This window comes from Pollicipes pollicipes, unplaced genomic scaffold (assembly GCF_011947565.3).
Source record: "Pollicipes pollicipes isolate AB1234 unplaced genomic scaffold, Ppol_2.1 Scaffold_7261;HRSCAF=8764_pilon_pilon_pilon, whole genome shotgun sequence".
NCBI lineage: Eukaryota > Metazoa > Arthropoda > Thecostraca > Pollicipedomorpha > Pollicipedidae > Pollicipes > Pollicipes pollicipes.
Window position 1 is genome coordinate 56,454,721 of NW_023597054.1, and position 26,543 is coordinate 56,481,263.

A 26,543-nucleotide genomic window follows, 5' to 3' on the forward strand; every position below is an offset into this window, starting at 1 on the left:
GCCATTGCATCGCCACCTCGCACCCTTCCAGCTATTCGCAGCTTCCAGTCGTGGTTGTCGAACAGGTCAGACTACGGGTTCATTCACTGATTGGTTCACGATTGGCCACCAAATTACGGACAAAATCACTAAATAGATGATATTTTTGCCAAACTGTCATAAGATAATCCCAGAAGCGGATCTAGGAGGCACGGCAGGAACCGTCATCATCTACATCATCATCACACATTGCTTTGATCTGCGGCACAAACGATGGTACAAAAAGAGAGAATAGTATGGCACAGTGTGTCTCCCCCCGCGTCTATTATTTCTCCCTTGGACCACCCCAGCTCGGAGTAATTTTTTTGAAAAGGTTCGTATAGATAAAAAGACATGTTTATCTCTCTGAAGCAATCGTTTTAGGAAACGAAGGCTCCCTTCATTTCATTTCATTTTTTGAAAAAGGCTCCCCTTTTCATTTCATTTCTTTCAAAAACAGTGGTAGTTGAAGATATCAGTAACCGGACCCATACAAACTATATGAGTAAGGCCCACGTGTAAGACAAGCTTTCGTTGGTGCGTACACAGCTGGCTGATTATATCAAAACACGCCGTACGAATAAACTCTAACCTAAACAAAGAGACGTGTGCAATACACACGACTTTATGTAAAAAATTGCCTAAATGTCTTCCAACCACGTCCAATATTAAAAAACTGCCCATTTTAGGACGACAATTGGATATTTCAGGACAGCAACAGTAAAAGTGCGCAAACGGTACAGCAGAACTGTTCTCGCGTGGCGCGTTACAATGTGCGTAGTGTTTCAGAGCACCCTGCTCGGTCAGCTCAATGGTAGCAGGCTGGGCTCGTAATCAGGAGACACCGGCTATAATTCTAGCCATTTTAAGGAGAGAAGTCGGGTTGTGACACGTCATGGCCGAAAGCCGAACACAATACAATCCTTCTTAACGCTCAGTAATAGCTGAAAACGGCCGGAGAATGACCTGGTCAGGTCGTTGCGTATACACCAACACAACAGACGAAGACGACAGCCTAAACAAGCACGCCATCGCTCATTGCTTGTTGCCATTGTAACCACATGCAAATAAAACATTTGTGAACATTCCAGGGTGTTGTTCTTAAAACTTGAGGTTATAGCCGTCACCTTGACTTTATACCAATCACTGTTGGTTGGCTCAGTAACCTAAATATGAGATTTGTCTGGCGGTTTTGTCTCATAAAACGTTCATAAAATAGCAATTAGGATGGATTACCGTAAGTGAGTTTGTTAGTATTCGGCAGGCAGCCTGAACTATTTTGCCACTTATCCTCCGAAATATTTCAGAAAATGGCAGAGTTCACCAGTCTATAGACACAACTAAAGTTTAATACAACTACGCGCTAAAAGATGCAGTTTGCAACCTAAGATCCAGTTTTGCAACCAATAAAATTGTTTTTCTTGTAAAAAAGCAATAATAAGAATCTAAAAAGTGACTGGCCGAGCTCTTGAACCGTTTGTGGAGGCGATACCAAATTCCGGGTGATGTCACCATTTCGACTACAGTCATCAAGTTCGCAGCAGGTTCAAATTCACATCCATCGATATGTAATCGATATTCGCCAGGCAGCCGACTTTCCATTGACCTGGAAATCTGCACACAGATGTAGTATGACCTGATCGTACTAAGCACAAAAACTAAGACCGGCACGCAACGTCCATTAGGTCCCACTCCTATTACCCATTAAGTGAGTGGTAGTTGTTGCTCTCTGTTGCAGCTCATTCAAATTTCGCAATAAATTGCGAAAAGGGAAGATAATGATATCTTCACCACGATGAGCACGAAAGCAAGACCTATACTGGCACCCATAGCAGGCTAAAATCGCGAATATTGAATCTGGATACGAATCTGGATTTGTTGCCAAGCTTGACGAACCCAAGTCGAGTGGACCCCTCTTCAAGAAATCCTGGATCCGACCCTGGGCTCAGTGACTGTAGGCAGAACCTATACCCTTACTCTTCCCTCTAACGGCGTTACCATAAGGGGGGCACGCAGGGGAAGCAGAAGAATACGTGGCCCCTTAGGTCCTTAGATTCCGAGGGACCCGTTAAGCTCCACGGGACCGAAGATCGACGGCCTGATCGCAGGGTCCGAAGGGCAGGCCGGGAGGCATATGAAGGGACCCCAGTCCGCCAGGCTAGGCTCTTAAACGTCAGTCAAAGGTCCTCTTGCACCGATGATGCGCATGCTGTGCGCCACGAAGATGAGTAGAAAGCTTACTTATAAAAAATGCCTGCATGTCATAATCTGACGACAGCGTGCCGTTTTGGCGAGGATCCGCAAAGCAGCCGACTTCTGCCGGGTTGAAATTTGGTCTGCATCTCACTTAAAATGGTACACTTAACACGCGCTCGGGTGGGGGTCAACTTGACCCCGCTTCCATGGCTTTTCCAGAATGGTCTCCGAACGGTGCGGCGTGGCCGCGCCAATTTTTGCATAGCTGTAGACAACCGAATAGCAGATCGTTTGATATACAGCATTTAGATCTCCCTTGTAAGGTCGCTGACCTATGGCAGGTCAAAGTCAAGCCGTGGTTTCAGAGAAGGCACTTTCTAGGGGCTCGTTCAATCTGATGCAACAACGCAGTGTTTGACGAAGCCACACATCTCTGAGATGCTTTCTTAGGCAACACAAATATTGAATGAGCAAATCGCGTTGCGTTGAAACTCAGGCATGAAGGTCAGACCAAGGTCAAAACCAACCTGTTTTATTACTCTAGGGCTTGCTGTATGGGATAGTTTCTGGTGCTTATTTCGAATTTATTGAAAACAGGAAACGTATTATACATCTTTCATTGACCGCTTATAGGTCAGAACAGGTCATTGATCTGAGAAGACCCAGGTCGACATTTTGTTTTTAGGAACATACTGCCTAGTGTAATTCAAATTAGCCGCTAATTCAAACGCAAAACTCAGGCAGTTTGCGTGATTTTGGTAACCATGACCTTCAAAAGGCCAAACAAGGTTACAGACCTTGAATGGGCTTGTGATCTTTTGCTTAGAAACAGCTATCTAGGTTCTGGGGGCACTTTGGAAACCAGCCTGGGATTTAATCTTATTTTACCTAAAAGTCGTGACATAGGAACCTGAAACTTTGACCAAAGTGAGTTCACGTACCAGTTAATATACCCTGCAAATTTTGTGTCTCTAGCTTTCTTAGCTCTCGAGATCTCGGGGGGGGGGGGGTCAAATTGACTCCTCACCCGAAAGAAGGATATCTAGCCGGCCACCCAGGCGCGTGTTAAAGAATGAAAAAGTGAATGGGAAAGCGTCGCGTGGTTTTTCTGCGCTTCATCAAGCAAAATCCTGACTTCCTTGCATTGTCAAAGACTTTCTGATTATATCGATTTGGTATATGATAGCCTTAAGATTAGCGTTTAGCCCGATCATTTTGAAGGGGGGGGAACTCCAGTCCAAAAGTAGGGGTGGGGGAGAGCCCCCCCCCCCCATTGCCTACCCTATTCCCGTGCCTTTTCCTTGCAACATGCGTATGTGTCAAGCACAACACTCTTTTATAACTATAACACAATTAAAATCGAATAATCAAGAAAACCAAGACCGAAGGAGAAAACGGGAAGGTTTGAAAGCTGTCACAAATAAGCAGCAGGCCGGAAGAAGGAAAAACTCAGTTGGCTGTTTAAATTCAATACCGAGTATGTCCCGTCTTGGCGGTACTGGGCGGGGTGCTGATCGATCTGCAAATAAAACATACCGTAAGTACCATTCTGAATGAGGCATCATTACAAAACGAGCACGTCGCCTGCTGAGTGGCTTACTAACACATTTAGTGATCAGCAGACTGTTGAGGTCACACACCGCGTTATTGTAACGGCGAGAGCTCCCACTTCTACTCCAGCTACTGGGGCAAGGTACGGAATTACCATAACGTGGCTAAACGGGCGGGGTTTCCCACAACGAAGACCGTTAAGACGGTGTGGAGCATTTAAAGGCGGCAGTTATTAGTTCGCTTGCAGAACAAGTGCACTCACTTATGCTACACTGCGGTTATCGTGCGTCATAAGCGTGCTATAACTTGACACAGTGTGTTATCACATGGGATAAGTGTGTTATCAAGTGCCGTATGCGTGTTATCACATGGCATAGCGTGTTATCCATGTGATAAGTGTGCTACCCATGTCATAAGTGTGTTAACACATATCATAAGTATATTATGACCTGCTATAAGTGAGTTGTCACAAGTTATGGGTGTGTTACCACATGGCATAGGTGTGTTATCACATGCCATAAGTGAGTTACCCATATCACCAGTGTGTCATCACATGTCATAAGTGTGTTATCATGCGCCATAAGCGTTTCATCACATGCCAGAAGTCAATTATCGCGTGACACAAATATGTTATCAAATGTCATAAGCGTGTTATTACATGTCATAAGTGTGTTATCCATGTCATAAGTGTTGGTTGCATTCCTGGCATCCTCATCTATCGTTGAATGAACCTTTTGACTTGCCGCTGCTCCCCAGACAATGATTTCACAAATGGAAGATGGTTGTTCTGAGGTCGTTTCGACTAAAACTATCCACAAGCGAAGCATTACTGTGTGCGACAAGCACGGTACAACCTGCCATAAATCTCAGGCCCGTTGAACGCATTCACCCGCCCGTATGACAAGAGCCCAGAGCCGCCCGTCCACCAGTGCCACAGGAGCAGTGCTGCCGGGCGGCGCTGGGCCCGGCGCGGCGCCACCGGAGCAGTGCTGCCGGGCGGCGCTGGGCCCGGCGCGCGCCACCGGAGCAGTGCTGCCGGGCGGCACTGGGCCCGGCGCGGCGCCACCGGAGCAGTGCTGCCGGGCGGCACTGGGCCTGGCGCGGCGCCACCGGAGCAGCGCTGCCGGGCGGCACTGGGCCTGGCGCGGCGCCACCGGAGCAGTGCTGCCGGGCGGCGCTGGGACTGGCGCAGTGCCGAGCGCTCACCCTCTCCACCGTGAGCCGGTCCCGGGCGCAGCCGGGCCCGCCGGCGATCTGCAACGCCGTCAAGTGCAGCTGGACCGTCTGGTACCGGGTGGCCGCGATGGTCCAGACGCAGAGTAGGTTGGCCGGATACTGGGCGGGGTGGCCGGGGCTCTGAAGGATCTGCACCGTCTCGGTAGCCGCCAGGGTGGTCCGGCCGCACACAGCTGGAAACGCCGGCACGACCTCACACCGCTGACCGGAACAGCAGCCGCGCGCGTCACGACAAAGCCGACGGAGCAGGGCCGCGTGCGTGTTGTAGCCCACGGCGGGGGAGGGCAGCGGTCGTCGCTCCATGTCCGCATGGTTGGGTCCATCAGCCGTTGTCCCCGCCGCCGCCCGCACAGTAAGCACCGCTGTCACAGTGTGCTGCCCGCCCCACATACAGCGCGAGTGACGTCAGCATGGGGGGTCAATGCAGGCCTCGTCACTCACAGTCGACGTTCGTGACGGTGGCTGTGAATCCGGAACGATGGATCTCCCTGTCTGAGTAGAAGCGCACGTACAGCCGGCTGGAGGAGGCAGTGATGGCCGGCGGCAGCTGTGTACCGCAGTAGCGGTCCACCAGCGGTGCCGCCGGACTCAGGCCGTCACGTACCTGGGAGCGGTGCGCAACTCAGCAACACTGAAGACCTAGTATGGCGACCGGTAGGTGGCGACACAGCGGGCGCAGCAAGAGCTAAAGCCAACCGCAGGGAATGGGAAATACGAACAAGTTGTCTCAGAATACCGACGACGTCCCGTGTGTTAGCCATGCAAGCAGCGCCTCCAAGGAGCTCGTGTACAATTGGGCTATTCATTGTCCTTGCAGTGGTACGGACGCCTGACCTCCAGGTAGTCATAGGGGCAGGCGGCCGAGCTGGAGCCGTTGACCTCGACGTTAAACGGCTGGTGGACGGTGAAGCGCAGCACGCGGCCCTCGTCGCCGCGCAGCAGCCAGCGACAGTCTAGGTCGTCCTCGTAGCCGCCGTCGCCGTCGGTGTCGGGCGAACGCAGCGTCTGCTGCCCCGAGCCGGAGACGGTCAGCTCGCCGCCGCAGCCCTGGTTCGGGACCTGACGGCCGGTCAGGCGTGGTCAGAGGGTGAGGCGCTGGTCAGCTCGCCGCCGCAGCCCTGGTTCGGACCTGGCGGCCGGTCAGGCGTGGTCAGAGGGTGAGGCGCCGGTCAGAGATGGTCAGAGGGTGAGGCGCCGGTCAGAGATGGTCAGAGGGGGAGGCGCCGGTCAGAGATGGTCAGAGGGGGAGGCACCGACACCTCGCCGCCGCAGCCCTGACTCGGACCTGACGGCCGGTCAGGGGTGGTCAGAGGGTGAGGCGCCGGCCAGCTCGCCGTCTGCATATGTCGGTTTGGCCGCCCACAGTTCTGTGGCCAGACGCATAGCACAGACTTGCAGTGCGTTTGTACAAAGTAATGTAAGCTCGTGGGCTTTTTTGGTATCAGATAAATTCACCTTCAGATTGATAAATCGTAGTAGTCAGATCAAGTCAGGTCAATTTGCGATTGCGGAACTAAATGCTACACTCAAGTCGTTAATACATCGGTGTGCATTCACGCTAAAGAACGATTCGATGCTCCGTGAAAGTCTAGCGTCGTACTGCACATCAACACAGACTAAAACAATACCTGCGATTGTTCGCTTGCCTAATTAATTCAGATGCACTGTGTATTATAAAACGTATTCCACCTAGCTGTTTCGTTTTTCAACTATAAACATTTGCCTGACATCTCTTCAAGAGTTCTGCGGGTGGTGCCATCTGGTGGCGTGGCACAGAGCTGTCCGGAGTTCGGAGTTTTGCGGGTGGTGCCATCTGGTGGCGTGGCACAGAGCTGTCCGGAGTGCGGAGCCACCGCTGGCCAGCCAACATACCGACGGAGAACAGCACTGCCGCCTTGAAGCCTGTACGCTGCACGGAACTGTCCGTGACGAACTGGATTGTAGCCAGGTTTGAAGTGGTGACCTGGAAAAGGTACCGCAATGGGTGGAATGGGTTGTCGCAAGATGCACCGTCAAACGCGGGGCTCATCCGACGAACTAGGAACCTTGGATATTTGACAGCCCGCAGTGCCTCCTTTCGAGCGTCGAGCAATGCGGTGGTCATGAAGCAACAGTCGCATGGGAATGCCGAATTTGAATGGTCATTAGCAAGAGGTGGCTATGTGAGCTTAAACGTTAAACGTGACAAGGTCTGACAGGCTCTTTCAACATGTCTGATGTTTCCCGTGATCGCACAAACATTTCCGACCCTGTCCTTGAGTAATATTTCGTCCCCTTCGTCGGAGGGGAACTTTGAAACATCTGCAACGAAGAGAAAGGGCAAGACTTATACGCAGCAGTACCGATCTGAATAGGGGGGGGGGGGGGGCAGCCGCCCCCTTCCCCATGCTTTGGACACCTGAAACATTTACTCTACGTCCAACTCTGAGTCCAAGTCTGGAGACATGCGCCGGCTCGGCTCTCACCGAGTGAGGCGGGCTCGTGGTCATGTTCCCGCAGAACTTGTCCACCTGCTCCTCCGGGTTGGTCCACCGGTCGTCAAAGACGCTCACCGAGTCATATGGACAACCCGTGCCACCCTCTAGGTCCATGTAGACAAACCTGGTCGAAATATACGCATGTCATTTGTATAGCGCGGTAGCTGGGCTCACAAACCGGCGGCGCCAGGCACGCAGCGTAAACATTTGCCGATAAACGCATGCAAGTGGCGTGTTCACTGGTATTCAAGAGCAACTCGTTGACGCAATCTAAGTTGGGGGGTGGATAAGCAAATAACAACACAAAGTCGGTCCCGACAGCGTGTTGTTAGCTCATTTACGCGAAGGGCAAGTGATACCAGTCAAAAAATAAAAGTGTTTTTGCAACTATCAGGAATCGTTCAGAGTTTCTTAACCATCTCTAATCTTTTAAAGCATGCGAGGCACACCGCAGTGAAACAGAGAGCATTTCAAAAGCATGCAGACAAAAACCACGGACAGATCTGGCCAGATCAGCGCAAGACGAGGAAGCGGCTTCAGTCACTCACCGCACGAGCACCACCTGCCCAGCTGGCGCCGTGACGGACCACGTACAGTTGGCGCTGCGGTGGTACTTCCGTCGGATGACTGGGTGACTGTATGATGCCTGGCTCAGTAATCTGACCACCACAGGCTGAAGCACGTCGTCCACATGAGTACCAGCAACCCGAAGATCTTCGCACAGCACATATATTTACTACTGACAGCATACTGACGCAACACACATGTGTACCCTGCTGGCGGCATACTGATGTAACATGGATGTGTACTCTGCTGACGGCATACTGACGTAGCACACACGTGTACCTTACTGACGGCATGCTGTCGTAACACAGACATGTACTCTGCTAACGACATACTAATGTAACACAGACGTGTACACTTCCGACGGCGTACTAACGTAACACAGACGTGCACTCTGCTGAAGGCATACTGACGTAACACAGACGTGCACTCTGCTGACGGCATACTGATGTGACACAGACGTGGACTCTGCTGAAAGCATACTGACGTAACACAGACGTGTACTCTGCCGACGGCGTACTGACGTAACACAGTCGTGCATTCTGCTGAAGGCATACTGACGTAACATAGACATGTACTCGCTGACGGCATACTGATGTAACACAGACGTGTACTCTGCCGACGGCATACTGACATAACACAGCCGTGCACTCTGCTGACGAAATACTGACGTAAAACAGGCGTGCACTCTGCCGACAGCATGCTGATGTAACACAGGCGTGTACTCGCTGACGGCATACTGATGTAACACAGACTTGTACTCTGCTGACGGAATACTGACGTAACGAAGTCGTGCAATCTGCTGACGGCATACTGATGTAACACAAACGTGTACTCTGCCGACGGCATACTGACGTAACGCAGCCGTGTACTCTGCTGACGGCATACTGACGTATACAGCCGTGTACTCTGCCGACGGCATACTGACCTGACACGGTGTACTGGGCGTGCCAGCCGGCGCCGACGATGGAGAAGTCGGTGCGGAATCGCAGTGTGAGCGGGCCGCGCACGCTGAGCCGGGCCGGCCGCCGGTCGCCGCACGCGCTCAGCCTCGCCGTGCCGGCCGTGCTGTTGCCCTCGAACACGGTCAGGTTGTCGTACCGACAGCCGTCCGCGTCTGGAGAGACGGCATACGCGCGTCAGGCCACCGCCGGGCGGCGCGGCGTGAGCAGGGCAACAGAGGCACGCTTGGATGGCGGGGCGCGGACAGCCGGCCAACCGGCGTCACTCGCTCGCTCGCCCCCCAGGTGCCGGTGTCAAGGGAGAGGCTGGCGGCGGGATAGCGGGGCACACGGACCACCAGCCAGCCCCGCTCGCTCGCTCGCTGGGGCGCCACCGAGGCATTGGGAATGCACGATCCGGAGAGAGGAATGAGAAAGGATTTGCTATGACGGGTCGAAATACCTCCCCCCCCCCTCCCCCGCACGATTCCTGATCAGCAACGCACGGGACGTGACTTCGGCGCATGACATCATTGGCCTGTCCATAAAGTCAACAATGGCGTGAGTCACCTCACCTTCCAAGAAGAACGGACCGACAAAGTTCAGAGTCACGTAGTCCTGGGGCATTGTCAAGATGCGATACACGCAGTCTAAATTGTTCTTGTAGCCATTAGGATAGCCAGGCGAGCTGAATTCACCACTTTCACCCGTAAAGTCCTCTCCACAGATCGCGCTCCATTGGGCCTGTGGCAGAGATAGCGATGTGTGTCACATAGCGACCCTGCCAGAATTATGGCCCTAAATTATCATAACTGCGTGAACCAGTTTCGGTTTGCGCCAGGCTTCCAGCGATAACATGTCTGTTCTGAAGGAGGGCAGTGTGCCATCACCAGTTCACTAATCATTCGTTCAGATGAAAACCGTTTGTGAGAACGCGAAGTACCTTTGCCAAGATTTTGCGATATTTATATAGACATTAGCGCACCGGTGCAATTAAACGAGCCTTGATTTTCACCGAGGGCTCTCTTAACGTTAACAATTAAAATGTGTGTTAATCCATTTGCTCAAAAGATGTGAAAGAGTCATGAATGCAGCCAACTGTTCAACTTACCTTAAAACCATTCCCATTGTGGTTGTTACTATTCGTCGTAAATCGTATTTTCAGAATGTTTCGGGTGCTTGTTATCAGTGGAGGGAATTGCTTTCCGCAGAATCGTCCCAGCGATCTATACTCTGCAGACACTTGCTCCCAGACCTGCGAACACCGACTGGTCACGCTCTAGAAATAACAGCCAGGTCAGAGTCACACCAAAACGGCATTGGGCGTATTGTGCGCTGGACTCTGAAGCACAACTTTTGTATATTCTGGCTTGGGAGTGATGCAATGGAGCGAAAACAGTCGTCAAAGCTCAGTTGATCAAACGTTGTGGCCATACCTCATAACGCAAGGTGGTTTTTCAACAACAGCGTGGACAGGCAGCATCTGGTCAACCGAACGAAATATTTCAACGCTGAACTTGGACATCATCTCCCCTCACTCACTCACTCACTCACTCACTCGATTACTCACTCGCACTCGCTGGTCTGTGGGCCCATCTGTAAATTACGTGACGCTGGGGAGGGTGGAGGGGTGTGGGTGTCAGCTGGTTCACGGCAAGAAATAAATCAGGGACGGGAGAATTGCCATGAAACACAGTTTTGCAGACCAGCGAATGACATTAAATCAAAAAGGAGAAGACCCTTTCCCTCAAATTTAAGTCACCGAGTACCTTACGCGACTAGGTAGCTCCGGGAAAATGAGGATCCTGTGCTTTTTTTTAATGTTGAAGGCCTTACAGAGGTGACCTAGAACAAGGCCGTCTCTCTTATTGTCAGCAATGTCAATAAAGGAAAATGGAGACTCAAATAATGACAGATGAAGGTGCCGCCACCTGCAAATTTTTTCGCTTTTGAGACGCAGATTTACTAGCCAACTGAGATAGGTGGGACCCCCGCTAAGCAGCTAGTGACCTCCGCCCTCGTGCACAGTCTCTGGCATCTATGTGATCGCGCCGTCCCTGGAAACGATTCCATGCTTGCTATTGGGGGGGGGGGGGGGGGGGGGGGGGGAGAGAGAGGCATGGCTTGGCCTTACAATCATTTTTAGAAGGGTTCAATGCCGGATTTGGCAGAACTTGAGAATGGAAGGCAGGAATTAAAGTCTACCAACACTTGCTTCACCTAAGTTATGGACTGACTCTATGCATCGCCATGCAATTTTTGATCAGCCCAGTCCACGACTGACCTGCACGAAGTCATTCTGGCATCCCTCGCTGGTCTCCAGGTCGAACTTCTGGACGAAGCGGAGCTGGAGTCGGTAGCCCGGCTGCGCGCGCACCTCCCACTCGCACTCAATGGAGGCTGCGTAGTCAGCCGGGAACTCGGGAGACTCCACAGCGCCCTCCATTGTGTGGTACACGCCTCCGCACCCTGTGGTCGCCGGCACAGTCAGCTCACCAGATGGCGCCACAGAGGCCGCTGCGGCCCCACCAACAGGCCGGTGTTCTGCCGCAGCCGTCCTGGTCGGGGGCGAGGGCGTGGCGAATCACTGCGTGCCACATGCACTGTGGACTCCAGCCCTGCAGCTGCAGGCGAGGTGAACACTGGTGGCCAGTCCCTGTGGGCGGGGCTCTGTCAGGATCACGACCCCCTCGCCAATGGGCGTGGGTATGTCAGGGTCACCATTCCCCTCACCTGTGGGCGGGCTCTGACAGGGTCACGACCTCCCCCCCCCCCTCCCCCCCCCCCCTCACCTGTGGGCGGGCTCTGACAGGTTCACGACCCCTCTGATCTGTGGGCGGGCTCTAAAAGGGTCACGACCTCCCCCCGCCTATGGGCGTGGGTATGTCAGGTTTACGATTCCCCTCACCTGTGGGCGGGCTCTGTCAGGGCCACGACTACCCTCCCCTGTGGGCGGGCTCTGACAGGGTTACGATTACCCTCACCTGTGGGCGGGCTCTGACAGGGTCACAACTACCCTCACCTGTGGGAGGGCTCCGTCAGGGCTACGATTACCTTCACCTGTGGGCGGGCTCTGACAGGGTCACAACTACCCTCACCTGTGGGAGGGCTCCGTCAGGGTCACAACTAGCCTCACCTGTGGGCGGGCTCTGACAGGGTTACGATTACCCTCACCTGTGGGCGGGCTCTGACATGGTCACAACTACCCTCACCTGTGGGAGGGCTCCGTCAGGGCTACGATTACCTTCACCTGTGGGCGGGCTCTGACAGGGTCACAACTACCCTCACCTGTGGGAGGGCTCCGTCAGGGTCACGACTCTCCTCACCTGTGGGCGGGCTTTGTCAGGGTCACGACTCTCCTCACCTGTGGGCGGGCTCTGACAGGGTCACGACTGCCTCGGCCGGCCCATCCCCGTCTCGCCAACCTGTCCCTAACAGAACTCGCCGACCTGTTCTCAGCTCTAATTGGCCTTCCGTCGTGACGAATCCCCGCCCGTGATTTGATCCCGCCTGCCTTCGCCCCGGACCCCAACCACCCGCCCTGACCTGACTCGGTCTCGGCCTGGAAGCCGCGGTGTTGGCCGGAGCTGTCGCTGTGGAACACCACCAGCAGACGGCTGGACTGGCCGTGCAGTGCCACCGCCGCCGTGGAGGAGCCGGTCAGTCGGCGCAGCTGTGGCGACGTCGAGCCCGGCCCGTTCAGCACCGACACGTAATCACCCGGGCCGAGGTCAACCCAGGCGAACCGCACCTGAAGACGACCGGCCGTGTCACGCGCTGCAGGCGCTCTGGGAACCTGCCGTTGTACGTCACGGCAACCGCAGTCCGCAGTCCAACGGCTTAGGGTGATGAGGTGGTAAGGGGGGGGGGGGGGCGAGGGCGATGAGGCCGTCTAGAGGAGGCGAGCTACGGCCCGACCGGTGCAGCGTCCTCAAACGGACGCGGCACAGGGAACGCCATTTTAGGCTTTCGATGCATAGTTCGGACGATCGGATTGTTTTCAGGGAACATCACATGCGCGTTTAGCGCCTGGTGTCCCGTGGTCATATAACTCCGGATGGGGCACTCGATCGACCGGGCTACGACCAGTCAGATTAAAACGAGACAAGAGCATAAATATAGCCGATGTCAGGGCACCGGGCCTGCAGCTTGCTCCGGCTACAGGAGGTATGGCCGTCCAACCACCAACCGGCCGCGTTTTCCCATCCGCATGCTTACTAAAGGGTAACCAATCATCGAAGCTTGTGTCCGTCAGAGGTCGGGTCGATGCCAGCTCAGTATTCAGTAGCACAAGTCGATGACGAATCAGTATTCAGAGTCACGGCCTATTGGATCGGGTTTACGCTGCAGCGTCAGGTGATCTAGCCGCCCAATGGACTGACAGAAGAAGCGGCGCGGAATTTGTTCATGACTGTCGTAGCAGGACCGTTGGGCGTAAGCCGGAATGTCCTGTAACATTCAAAAAGACCAGAATATCGAGTTGTGCAATTGGAATGGTTCGGCTGATTGCTGATCTTCCTGACTCACCAAGTATGGACGCGTTAATTTATGCTCCATGTTGAGCCCAGTTTGGCAACGCCATGGTCAACGTAAAAACACCACGAAAACGTGTCTCATTCTTGGAGCACTGCACTAACACCAACACCACAAGTATACAGCAAAACGCGCTGGGCATTGACAATTCAACGATACGAGATGTCAATCAGCATTATAAAGCCATCAGAAATAAAAAACACAAATTATTTGCTGCGACGGAACCCTCACTTGAAAATCAAAATGCCGGTCTAACCCTGCTGGTTCTAATGAACGCGTTCGATCCCACTTTACTAATTCGCGGGTCGGAAGGGTTAGCCTTTGGACTCAAGCACGGAGTGATGCCTGGTAACAAGACGGCATCACCGGCGCGGAGCAGCACACACCAAGCTCCTTCTAATCATGCCATCGGAGTAAAGTGATTATAAGTGTCATGCTGCGCAGCTCACCACCTGCAGCGCATCTGCGGACTTACCCGAGCCGTCTGCTGGTGCTCGAACTCGACCAGCCAGGCGCAGTCCATGCCGTTGGGGTAATCAGACGGATAGCCGGGCGAGTAGATGCGCTGCCCCGGTCCGCTGACCAGGCCTCCGCACGGCTTCACGGCATACGTCAGGCTGAAGAATGATGTCCAGGGCTCTCCTGGGGACTGCGTCACGGACCAATGTCGGACGTCAATCATCATCATCCAGTCATGTCCCAGCTCCAGGGCTCTCCTGGGATTGCGTCACGGACCATCGTCGGACGTCAATCATCATCATCCAGTCATGTCCCAGCTCCAGGGCTCTCCGAGGACTGCGTCACGAACCACCGTCGGAGGTCAGTCATCATCATCCAGTCATGTCCCAACCCCAGGGGGTCTCTCGGGGACTGCGTCACGAACCACTGTCGGAAGGTCAATCACCATCATCCAGTCATGTCCCAGCTCCAGGACTCCCCTGACGACCACGTCACGGACCATCGCTGGGCCTATCTAATCATCATCCCCGTCTTGTCCCAGCTCTAGGACTCTCCTGAGGACCGCGTCACGGACCATCGCTGAACTCCAATCATCATCATCCCGTCATGTCCCAGCTCCCCCGCATGTGTTGCATATCCGGGATATTTGGGGATGAGGCTTGGCCTGAGATGCAGAATAATGCGATGCAATATGGTAAGGTGAGTAACTGCTAAAACCGGGCGACAGTATTGGAACATTTATCGACTGTAAGACAAACGGCTTGTCGAAAGCAAATAGCAAGCATATTCTAGCGGTATAGACATCGCCTCGGGTGGCTTCGCCACAGGTCAGGGGCTGAAGTGGGCCCTCAAACCATTTAAGATGGCTCATCAACGCCCATGTGCATAACGTTACATTTCCTAAAATTACCGGGGATTTTGACCCCATCCGCTATCCCCAAGGCGAAGCCAATGTATCAAGGTTACTGGCAACCAACACTACTCAGGTGACTTTCGTGGCTCCGCTGCGTCTGCCGACGGTGACAACCTCATGTTGGTGGTCGCGGGTCTAGCGCGGCTCACACCGTGCGATGAGAAACACGCCGCAACCCCCAAAGCCTCAACTCTAGTTTGGTTGGCTGGGCGTTGGACACTGACGAATGGGTGGCAGGTACACAGGTTTGCATCCACGAAACCGTGGTTATGTGACTTATTTCTGACCGCTTTTAAGCAAGTGGTTAGGAAATTCATGTTATCCTAGTCGCGGTGTGTCACGGTTTAGCGAGACGCCCTTGAAACATTTTGGTGGAAACTTTGCGCTGGACTGGAATCTGGCTTTTGCGGGGGGCGGGTTCCTGGTCCCATTAATAATCTGTCTTCGGAAAGAACTTTGCTTTCTTTCCACCCAAACAGTCGGTCACATTTGAAACATAAATATAAAAACGAGAACCAACCATGGGAGACAGCGGCTGGATTTAGACCGTGGGTAGCTCCAAAAATTGAGATGAGCGTATTTATGGACAACTCCAGCAGCGCTCCACATTTAACTACATATTTCCCTAACACCAGGAATTCATGCTCGTGCCAACGCTGCATACTATTAATACACTGCCTTGCCACTCGATCGGCACCGTCCAAGCTCTTTACCGGGTAATTTCAAATCTAGCCCGATTTCAGTGTATATTATGACCAAGTAGCATCGCAGCATAAGCTCTTCAGACATGGCTTCCCCCTTATGCGCTTGCTGCGAAAGACGCTGTGTGTGCAAAATTTATCTTGGGACGCCCTGTCTATAGCAATAGTGGAGGCGTCTGGATTTGTCCAAAATTGATGCATGACGGAAGCACCCCTGTTTTCAGACTTTAAAAAGTCGCACGCTAAATGGTTGGGAACACTATGGCATGTCATACATCAAACACATATCCGACCTGAGTTGTGTAGCTTTCCAGCTCTGGATGTGCCCTGCACCGATGATACACACGAGATATCCTGCGTCGCTCTATATAAAAGTTTAGCACTCTCTGCGCGCAGTGCCGACGTGCTCGCTAGCACTGACGTGCTGTGCTGGGACTCTGTCACAATGATGTGCTCTGCTGGGACTCTGTCATAATGAGCACACGCTCACGTGCTGTGCTGAGATTCTGCACAATGAGCACACGCTGATATGCTCTGATGGGACCCTGTCACAATGATGTGCTGTGCTGGGACTCTGTCATGAGTACACGCTCACGTGCTGTGCTGAGATTCTGCACAATGAGTACACGCTGATATGCTCTGATGGTACTCTGTCACAATGATGTGCTGTGCTGGGACTCTGTCATGAGTACACGCTCACGTTCTGTGCTGGGACTCTGCACAATGAGCGCACGCCGATATCTCTGACGATACTCTGTCACCATGAGTACACGCTGACAAGCTCTGTTGGGACTCTGTCACAATGAGCACATGCTTATCGTGCGCTGCTGAGACGCTATCACAGTGATGTGCTCCGCTGGGACTCTGTCACGGTGGGAACACACTGATATGCTCCGCTGGGACTCAATCACAATGATGTGCTCAGCTGGAACTCTGTCACGAGTACACGCTGATGTGCTCTGTTGGGACTTTGCCACCATGAGTACAAACTGATGTGTCCTGCTGAGACTCCATCACGGTGATGTGCTCTGCTGGGACTCTGTCACGGTGAGAACATACTGATATGCTCCGCTGGGACTCAATTACAGTAATGTGCTCAGCTGGAACTCTGTCGCGAGTGCATGCTGATGTGCTCTGCTGGAACTCGGTCACAATGATAACGCAATGATGTGCTCTGCTGGGACTCTGTCACAGTGAGTATATACACTGATGTGCGCTGATAGGGTCTTCAACTTCTGCAATGGTTCCTTCTTTCGCGTCAGTCATAGTTTGGACCAGGGTCTGGGGAATGTGGGCACGATTCGCATCAGCGGACCAGCAGAGCACGCTTTCCGCGAAGGGTTTTGTGCATCTTTCTCGTGTCCCCACGTCGTTATCAGAAGGTGCTCCACCTTGTTCAAACCACAACTCGTTTTCCCATTATAACCGGTTCGGTCTGAACCAGCAGTTCACCCAGCTCACTTGGTGAAAACCGAGTCCTGCAAATCAAATTATAGTCAAACAAATCATTCTGTCGTGGTCAAATTCGAAAGAGGAAAAATAGAGCCTCGGTTCTTTGACTTTGCGCCACCACACGTGTAGCGCCGTCGCTACTCGTAAAACAAGCTGAGCCTCGCGAAGGGATGAACGCCAGCTACTCGTAAAACAAGCTGAGCCTCGCGAAGGATGAACGCCAGCCGGCTTACCGCATATGTCAGCTGAAAATCTGTGAACGGGATGTGGAGCGGTGGAGGAACTGTTGTGTTTCCACAGACGACTTCGGTAGTCTCACCCAGCTCATCTGCGAAGCGCGCGTCAGTTGGTGTCGGTGCACAGGAGTACGAGACCACAGCAAGCTGAATCACGCCAGGTCTAAGAGCACGCTGCATGCGATAGTTTTATCAAAAGTCGCTCACGCTGTAAAACATCGTATGTGTTTCGCTGGCGTTCAGTCTCATTTGCATGTTTTGCGTGTTCTGTGTTGATCTATGTAATATGTACTGACGCGGCGTTAGAAAAGCTACTCGCTGGCTTTCGCCAAGGTTCGCAATAATAATAAGAATAATTGTTATCATACTAATAATAATGGCAGTGATAATAATACTAATGATAGCAATAATAATGATAATAATTTTAATGATGATAATAATAATAATGGTGATAATAACAATAATAATAATACAATAGCAAGCCGAAAAGCCATTCAAAGAGGCTTGACTGAAACAGGTATAACCAAAAGCAATGTGGCAGCTGGGTAAACTTGACAAGCGCTGCTCGAAGAATGGGGAGCGCTATGATAGACTGTGACAGCAGGAGATGTCACACCTACACGACTGACACTATCGGTTTCAAGGCTCCGTTTCTATACCTGGCTTCACGCGGAGACTCAGATGCAAACATTCGCCAAAGTCGGGCAGCGAGAAGGCGTTGAAGGTGACGAGCGTGCTGGCGTTGGCCACGCTGGGCAGGGTCAGCTGCCAGCGACACTCTGCAGGGCTTCCGAACGGCAGCGGGTACTGGGGCGACGCCAGGGAGCCGGGCGCGCTGGTTATCGCTCCGCCGCACACTGGGGAGGCCACACACTGTCAGCAGCGGTAACCGTGTGATTCGGCTGCAGTCAGGTGCGCTGGTTATCTCTCCGCCGTAGGATGGCAAGTTTGAAACAGACGCCTCAGGCTGCAAATTTACCGGTCGCTTCTCAGTGAACACGGATATACACAACGGAGAGGGGCTGCGATTTATATGGTGTGGATTGAGAGGTTTGCCTGTGGTATACCAATACTGGGCACCCATTTCATATTAGACAGCATGCACACAGACATACCGAATATTTCCCGGGACCGTAGTGCGTTATCTGTGTCAAATAGCATTTGCTGAAAACGGGTACAGACACTGGCTGATTCTCTCATATGTATGTATCTGGCTGGTTGCCTTATATGTATGCATCACCATGGCCGGGTTAAAGGGAGCGGGGTGCATCTCTCCCAACAGCAAAACGAGCCGTCTGGAAAAGGCGTCTTAACGCCAACCGGCTTGAGGCTATTGGACGCACCCGGCGGACTGCAGCCGGCCTGCGAGTGTCCCAGCGTACTGTATCTGTGACACTCACAGGCCGGCTGGCGCACCCGGCGGACTGCAGCCGGCCTGCGAGTGTCTCAGCGTACTGCATCTGTGACACTCACAGGCCGGCTGGCGCATCCGGCGAGCTGCAGCTGCGATACTCACAGGCCGGCTCGTGTCGACGAGTAGCGCAATCCGAACCCTCTCGCCGAGGTGCTGCCGACGCGCGAAGAGAAGATGATGGTCATCTGATTGCCGGTGGAGTTGATCACAGGAGGTGCGTCCGGCGCACAGTAGAAGTAGGCGCTCTCCGTGAAGTTCAGATGGGGAGACGAGGCGCCTTTCCATCCAACACCTGCAGGCACAGGTGGCAGCGACGGCGTAACTCTTTGCCGGGGTATGATACCGATTTTGCGTGTAAAATGCAATAGTGATTGCAGATATACTCGCGTCCATACGCCATCTTTTCTGTTTACCTTTCATGGGCCTTACCATTACCGGCGGTTATACAAGGTTTCCCGTGAACTGCTTCGACGAAGTGTTGTCTTCTGTGATCACGGTTGACGCCTGAGCATCAGACGAACCTCTAAATTACCTCTCCAGTTACACGCCTTGCATTCATCCTCTTTTTTGGGCCAAGTACTTGACTATCTAGAATCGCATGCGGCTGGCCCGACAGCGCCAGGTTAGTCGAGGTCAGACCCATGTCCCGCCTGGTGGCGGCGCGTCATACGAACCGTCAGCCAAGAGCGGCAGCCGCGCGCGCTGCGCGCCGCCGGCGGCAGCTGCCAGTCCGCGGTCTCCAGGCGAATGCGGCGCCCCTCGGGCACCTGCAGCCGCCAGATGCAGCGGCGCCGGCGCGGCACGCCGTGAGGGTAGCCTGGGCTGCTGAGCTCGCCGGCCGAGTCGTACCGCCAGCCACCGCAACCTGCGGCCGGCCGCCGCGTCACACGCCGGTCACACGCGCTGACCACGGCACGCGGTGACGACAACAAACGCTGACGGCAGCACGCGCTGATGGCAGCACGCGCTGACGGCAGCACGAGCTGACGGCGGCACGTGCTGACGGCGGCACGAGCTGAGGGCGGCACGCGCTGATGGCAGCACGCGCTGACGGCAGCACGAGCTGATGGCAGCACGCGCTGATGTCAGCACGAGCTGACGGCGGCACGCGCTGATGGCGCCACGTACTGATGACAGCGCGCGCTAAAGACAGATAAAGATGATGGTTACTTACTGACTGCGGTATCCGGCCACAGACAGATCTCGCTAACTCGCTTGACGTGCACTGGCGGCAAGACTCGCTCATGAGGTCACGCGCCGGTGTCAGCGTTTACGAACGCCGTCACTTACTGACACACTACCACTCACAGTACCATTCAGCAATACCTTCCGAAGCCAACACAACTTCAAGGTAGCCAATATCACAACGCATCCGTAAGTCAGCGCCGCAATCGCCGAGGCACCTGCGTAGAACATTAGCCTCGTGTGTGACGCTCCCATCGCTGTAAGCGGTCGCCCGTGGCAATGGCCACAGTCAGAGGACTGCTCCCACCTCTGCTGCTGACGTGTGCCCACCTTCCATGCTGGCCCGGAACCTCATAAGAAAGCCCGCGTTGTCCGTTTGGTGAGCGTCCGTTACAAACGTCACGTGGACGGAATTGGCCGAGGTTGCCACGCCGCTACCACGTTCGCTGCCGCAGAATCGACCCAGCACCTCGCCTGGAGTAGTGCAGGATCAGGTAAACCGTCAGCGACATCAGCAGCGGCAGCGGATGCAAGCATTTACCCCTCAAAAACGCTTCAAACGTTTCATGGATATTTTCACTCAAATAGTGCAAACCAATATCACCCGGTGCTGAAGGCGCGGCGAAGGAATGGACGTCGGAGATTTTGACCAGCTTTTTTCTTTAGACTTAGAAACTGTTTTTTGGGATCTTCATTTACAGGTTACCCACTGCTGACAGTCTTCAGGAGGTATGGCCTTGCCTGTGCTGTTGAAGTCGCGCATCTCGACGTAGTCCCTGGTGCAGTTGGGACTGCTCTCAAGGTCCAGTGTTCGGAACCACAGACGCATATAGTGGCCCGAGGGTCCCATGATGTGGTAGCTGCAGTTCCTGTTTGTGGTGTATGCATTTCTTGATATTGTCAACGAGCCCCTTCTGCCGTAGTAGGTACCACCACAGGTTGCTGGAGAAAGACGCAATGTTTGTAAAGGCTGAAATAATCAGGTTAGTTGTTTACGTTCTCCATGATACCTATTAGGCAAACATTAAGCCAGAAGAAACTTATGTTTCAAGTGATAAGCAAACATCAACTAAAAAGAAGAACAACCATCTATCACTGTCACTATCACATATCACTTGCAGCCCGGGTATCACTTATTTTCATTGACTGCTGTTAGATGATATGCGCTCTTATAGAAGGCAACAGCTGCGCAGGACATCCGGCCAAGTCTCTCCTTCCTCCCCCCAACACGCTAACTCAAGGCGCTGCGCCACCCTTCAGCATATCACTTGCAGTGACGCACGGCGGCGTATCTGACATTGAGCACATCATTTGCAGTGACGCACGCCGGCGTATCTGACATTGAGCACATCATTTGCGGTGACGCACGCCGGCGTATGTGACATTGAGCGTGTCGCGACGCCCAGGCACTCACCGATGGACACACGCGCCTTGAAGCCCATGCGCGGCTCGGTGGCGTTGGTGTAGTAGTTGATGAAGGCGGCGTTGCCGGAGGTGGTCTTGGTGGGCGGTCGCCTGTCCGAGCAGTGCCGGCGGCCCAGGCTAGGCGCCAGCTCGGTGCCGCCGTCCAGCACCTCCACGTACGCCTGTCGGCACCTGGCAATGACGGCCGATGTCCGTCAAACAGCCGAGAAGGGCCTCCGCTGTCGCCGACACGGTATTCAATCATCCAGGGCGCCTGACAGCATGCCTCTCTGAGCACGGCCTCTCAGACCGACAGGGAGCTGCTGACGGTTAAGAATGTCCGGCGTTTCCGTTTTCTAGTTGCCTGGAAGCGGGTAACACGCTAGAAGGCGACAAACATGCCATCTCTTTAGCAGCCGCATTCGGCACCTTGTACAGGATTGAGCAATCCAGGGACCGTCGTCAGATCATCAGCGTGGGCCCACCGTCCACCGCTCACCGTCCGGGACGAAGTGATGTCGAAAGTCCTCCATGAAATCGACCTTGACAGCGGTGGTAGCCGGCGAGACGACCGTCCACTGGCAGGCGGAGAAGGCCGGCGGGACGTTGGGATAGTTGGGGCGTGTTGATGACCAGCTGCGGCTCGGCGCGGTCAGCCGCAGCTGGCCGCCGCAGCCGGCCGCCGATGCGCGGTACCGCAGTCGGAAGCTGCCGGCTGCTGCTGGGCCGGTCAGCACCCAGCTTCACGTGCAGCCGGCTGCTGGAGCTTTCGGGCAGCTCCGGCACCGCGCCGCCGCAGAAGCGGCCGCTGCCCAGGTAAGGTGAGTCCAGCTCCGCGCCGTTGCGAATCTGGCGGCAGGAGGGCGAACGGGTCGGGCTCTGCGGAATGCCAGCAGTCTGACGCGGCGAACGGGTTGGGCCTCCGCACAGGGCGGGGCAGTCTGACGCGGCAAAAGTGTCGGGCTTCGCAGAAGGCGGGGCAGACTGACGTGGCAGGGATCAATTGTAGACGAGATCATTCGACGTGTTTGTTTTCAGCCGGAGAAGAGGAAACACAACAAAGTCGGATCTCGAATACTGCGTGGAAGAACGAGAGCTAAGCGTGGTTCTTAAGTGTTGTATCGCTCACTTGCAATCTCAACTATATGGAATGTTTTAGGAAGTTTTCCAAATATGTCAGCAGAAAGAGCGGAACACCACCGAGCACGTTACAGCTCCCATTGGTGTAAAACTGCAGAGGGCACTGCTGAGATCGGCGTGCAGCCGCTCGCCTCACCCACAACGTATCCGTTGGGGACATGACGAGTCTCCGGGGATGTCGAGGTCGGTGATCTCGGCCAGGATGGTGCGGCCGGGTCTCACGAGCAGCGTCCACTCGCAGGTCAGCCTGCCCTCGTGTCGTGCCGGGAAGCCGGGGCTGCTCACCACCCCATTCGGGTCGGTCAGGAAGCCGCCGCACACTGACGGTCGGACCCGGGCGAACCGTTACACCTCGCGTATATGAAGGACTTCCGCGAAACTCCAGGTTGGCAGAGCACAGGTGGAGGCAGGGCGTGGAGGAGCCTTTGCGGAGAAGTGCTGTGTGGCGCCTGCAGCAGCAAACCTCACCCGTATCGACGGTAACGTTGAAGCCGGCCTGCGTGTGACGCCGGTAGAAGGGCATCGCGGCGAACTCGAGCTTCAGCAGGCTCCCGCTAGCCGCCAGGGTCGTGCCGCCTTCAGAGCGGCGGCAGAGTGTTGCCAGCGGGACCCAGTTAGCGGTCCCCTGGTGACCTAAAGCGCGACGCAACACCAGCGTCAGCTGTCGGGGCGGCAGGTTTCCCAGGAGACCCGAAGCGCATTCAGTTAAGGCGTCACCTAATCTACCAGCCCATAAAATTGATACCAGCATTCTACGGCACCCGTGGCAGGTTTCAAAGCCCAATGCCTTTGACACGATGTATGGACAGCAAATAACGGCAGAAAAGCGCTTCCACAATCACTCTAGCGTCGCTACCGTCGAGTGTTAGCGCACCCAGCACCCAGTGTCAGTTCCCACCGTCGTAGACGGTGATGTTGTCCGAGGTGCACTGGAAGTAGTTGAAGAGGTCGACGGTGTTGACGCGCAGCTGAACACGCCTGTGCGGATCCGAGCTGATGGTCCAGCTGCAGAACTGGTTGCCCATGTAGCCGCCCGGGAAGCTGGGCGAGGTGATGTCGGTACGGTTGCCCTCGGCCAGGTACAGCGTGTACGCACAGGAGTCGGCCCCTGTCGACGCCGCACCACCGGCAGCCTGTGAGGCGATCGTCCAACACGGCGACTCGCAGCACAGGCAGCGTGTGTCAGGCAGGATGCTGGCGGATGGTCAGTGGGAGTACTCTTCAACACCTCACTTTGGTCCGAATTTCTGGGCCGCGGGGAGCCCGCCAGGCTACCGCCAGTAAGTCTCACACTCGGCCGACGTAGCAAAGGAGATCGCTGGTGCGCGGCTAGGACGCAGCGAAGCCGGCACGACGGATCCGCAAATTTCTGGGTCTCGGAGCCGGCTGAGGATAAGGCGGGGTTGACTGCTCAACTTGCGAACAGATGTTCTACACTGAGCCTTTTACGCTTCCCGGGCTAAGGTCATAAGACAGGATGCTGCATCACATTTCGGAGCAGCCGGATCACGTCTATAATGATATGCTACGTTACATGCCACCATGTGCGCTGTACGTGCAACTCGCGATTTCGAACCCGTTCCGGGAAGAACGCGAGTTTCCGGGTACCCGAAGCAGTGGTCATCTCCGTTTCAAAGTCTGGTAAGTTCGGCATAGACCCGCTTGACTGACGCCCCAGTTTGCTCACATTGTAACTCTGTAAGTTAGGAAAGACAAACGCCACAACATCTTTGCAGAACATCTTTGCATCTTTTACAGCATCTTTTCGGTGGTTTTCGGAGATATCGTAACACTGTCGATCACATGTTTCCAATCGGCACCGTAATAGGTGCTGCTTTCAAGAGAAATACAGCACGTGAGGGCGGTGTTGTTGACAGCCTACATGTACAGGATGTCAAACGGAAAAAAAAACACAAGCAAAAGCGGGTAATTTCTGGTCGGCCCGGACCCAACCGACACTGACCGGACTGCGCAACGTCTCCGGGCGGAGGCCGCTGGCTCAGCTGCTGCCAGCGCAGCTTGAAGCGCGAGCCCGAGTAGCGCGGTCGGTTGACGAAGTGGACCAGCACCTCGTTGGAGGAGGAGACGAGTGGCTCGGGTAGGTCCATGCCGCAGACGGGCTCGCCCAGGGGCGGCGCCGACCGGTCCGGCCCGTCATACACCTGACCGGCAGGCATGGGTGTCAGGGGTCGCCAGTGGTTACAAAGGTCGCACACGGGTCACAGCGGTCACGCCCTGGGCACAGAGGTCACACACAGGTCACAGGAGTAACGCACGGGTCACAGAGGCTACACAAGGTCGCAGGGGTCTGTGTGTGGGTCGCGGAGAGGTTGGCTTACAGGGATGACAAGGATCCAGGGCTGCACGGGACCATTGGAGGCAGGGCTGCTGCCTCTTGAGAGAGGATGTTGTTCAACATGTGTTTGACGCTGTGATGGGAGTCTTCACAAACATGCTTTGGAATATGCGCACAGCCAAGATTTTGTTGAGGGGTGGGTGATGAAGAGATGGGGCGGAGCTCATCCAGAATTCCTGACGGCGATTTCGAACTTTCGGTCAAGCGTTATTCATGGCACTAAAAGAAAAAGTGCGGGCCTAAGGTAGTGAGCTGTCCAATCCCTCGCCGCACCCACCCCCACCCCCCGGACCGCATCTGTGGTTTGAGGTGTGACACGACACGTGAATCATTGTCATGATGTGACCAATAATGTGCCAAGCATCCTGTTCTTGTTGGCGTATTGTCTGAATATTACTTGTGCCCACACACTTGTGTTTGTTATGCACTATGCACCAGCGTTCAACTTGTAACACAGCGTAGTGTCCTTTTCAAGCGAAATGCATGCCTTTCCGTGCTTGAGAACCAGAACCAAATCCCGTTGACACCGGAAATCGCCAGCTGTACATGAGACACTGTCCGCATTACCCGGAAAATGCTATGGTTGGAACGGAACAATCGATGCTCTAAATATAGCAGGCAAAGAGCGAAACGGCCCTGGGCGATGAGCTCGACGATACTTGCAGGATTGCACGCGCAACTGTTGCGCGTCCGTGTCGCACTGCCGGCACCTGAATGTAGCTGTGGCATCCGCCGTCGATGGGGTCCAGGTCCGCCTGCACCATGACAAACCGGATCTGGATATACTGGCTGCTGTTAACTGTGATGCTCCAGGAGAACTGGCTCCGCTGCAGGTACTGCAGGGGGAACAGTGGCGACTCGATCGCACCGGACGGTCCCGACAGGTCCATGCGGCGGGCTGGAACCGAGGCCGGCGTGTGTGACCGGCGGCCCGCGACGGCCCGGCGTCCGCTCGTTCGTCATGGGACGCCGACAGCAGCGGGCACCGGCAGACGACGCACCGCGGGTCGAGGACGACGCACCGACACGTGAGCCTCGCTAACGGGACGTTCATATTGAGCACGCAAAACATCACGGCGCAGCGGGCAGGTGATCGTCGCTTAGTGATGTATGTTGTAACCGATCGATAATGACTTACGGATAGTGTTTTGAAATAGGTTGTACTACAACACCGTTTATGCCGACAGCCGTTAATACTGATGGACATTTCATACCTGAGGCTGGAAACACGGTCCCAGAAATTCATCTAATCAAAAGGTTCTGGCTAGCATATTTTAAACATAGATAAAGCGGCGGCAACCAAATCTCAGGCATCCTGCATCTACGCCCGCAACACGGAAGATATTGGACCCTCGCACCTGTGGCGAATTCGGCCAGGAAGCCGGACCCCGTGCCTGCCTCATTCGAATGGAACCGAACCATCATTGAACCGGTTGAGCTGACGTTCGTCGGGGCCTCCGAGCCACAGAAGTGACCCAGCAGACGTCCCGCCGTAGTCCGCTCCCGCACCTGCCGGCGCACACGCGCAGAGTCAGCTGGCGCAGGACTGAGCACGCCGCCGCTCAGCCGAGCGTGCCACGAGGCATGGAGATCCAACAGCGTCGCACTGAATGCTTGAGTATTGCTTTGATTGTGAAGTATTAAAGGGCGCTTTTCATGGTTTGTCTATGGTCCACTGTGTCTGCTAAAATGACAAACGCAAGGCCGGACGGAATTTTGGAACCTTGCTCTTTGCAAATATGCCAAGACGATGAAATTTTAAAATTT

At 54.4% G+C, this 26,543-nt stretch overlaps 1 protein-coding gene across 1 annotated transcript in view; it reads right to left on the reverse strand.

Annotated features, from left to right (window-relative positions):
* Window positions 1-26,543, reverse strand: part of LOC119111643 (cubilin) — a 36,454-nt gene that overhangs the window by 8,395 nt on the left and 1,516 nt on the right. The window contains exons 2-26 of the mRNA XM_037235449.1: window positions 26,135-26,285; window positions 25,487-25,674; window positions 24,384-24,582; window positions 23,319-23,528; window positions 22,889-23,053; window positions 22,557-22,740; window positions 21,291-21,472; window positions 20,618-20,818; window positions 20,207-20,350; window positions 19,362-19,556; window positions 18,798-18,983; window positions 17,937-18,134; window positions 17,275-17,369; window positions 13,992-14,165; window positions 12,530-12,734; window positions 11,268-11,452; window positions 10,095-10,238; window positions 9,559-9,727; window positions 8,971-9,159; window positions 8,073-8,151; window positions 7,467-7,602; window positions 5,836-6,048; window positions 5,443-5,605; window positions 4,972-5,174; window positions 3,689-3,733 (exon numbers count right to left, since the gene is read on the reverse strand). Of these exons, the coding sequence (XP_037091344.1) occupies window positions 3,689-3,733; window positions 4,972-5,174; window positions 5,443-5,605; window positions 5,836-6,048; window positions 7,467-7,602; window positions 8,073-8,151; window positions 8,971-9,159; window positions 9,559-9,727; window positions 10,095-10,238; window positions 11,268-11,452; window positions 12,530-12,734; window positions 13,992-14,165; window positions 17,275-17,369; window positions 17,937-18,134; window positions 18,798-18,983; window positions 19,362-19,556; window positions 20,207-20,350; window positions 20,618-20,818; window positions 21,291-21,472; window positions 22,557-22,740; window positions 22,889-23,053; window positions 23,319-23,528; window positions 24,384-24,582; window positions 25,487-25,674; window positions 26,135-26,285 (4,203 nt within the window). The remainder of the gene's footprint in view (window positions 1-3,688; window positions 3,734-4,971; window positions 5,175-5,442; window positions 5,606-5,835; window positions 6,049-7,466; window positions 7,603-8,072; window positions 8,152-8,970; window positions 9,160-9,558; window positions 9,728-10,094; window positions 10,239-11,267; window positions 11,453-12,529; window positions 12,735-13,991; window positions 14,166-17,274; window positions 17,370-17,936; window positions 18,135-18,797; window positions 18,984-19,361; window positions 19,557-20,206; window positions 20,351-20,617; window positions 20,819-21,290; window positions 21,473-22,556; window positions 22,741-22,888; window positions 23,054-23,318; window positions 23,529-24,383; window positions 24,583-25,486; window positions 25,675-26,134; window positions 26,286-26,543) is intronic.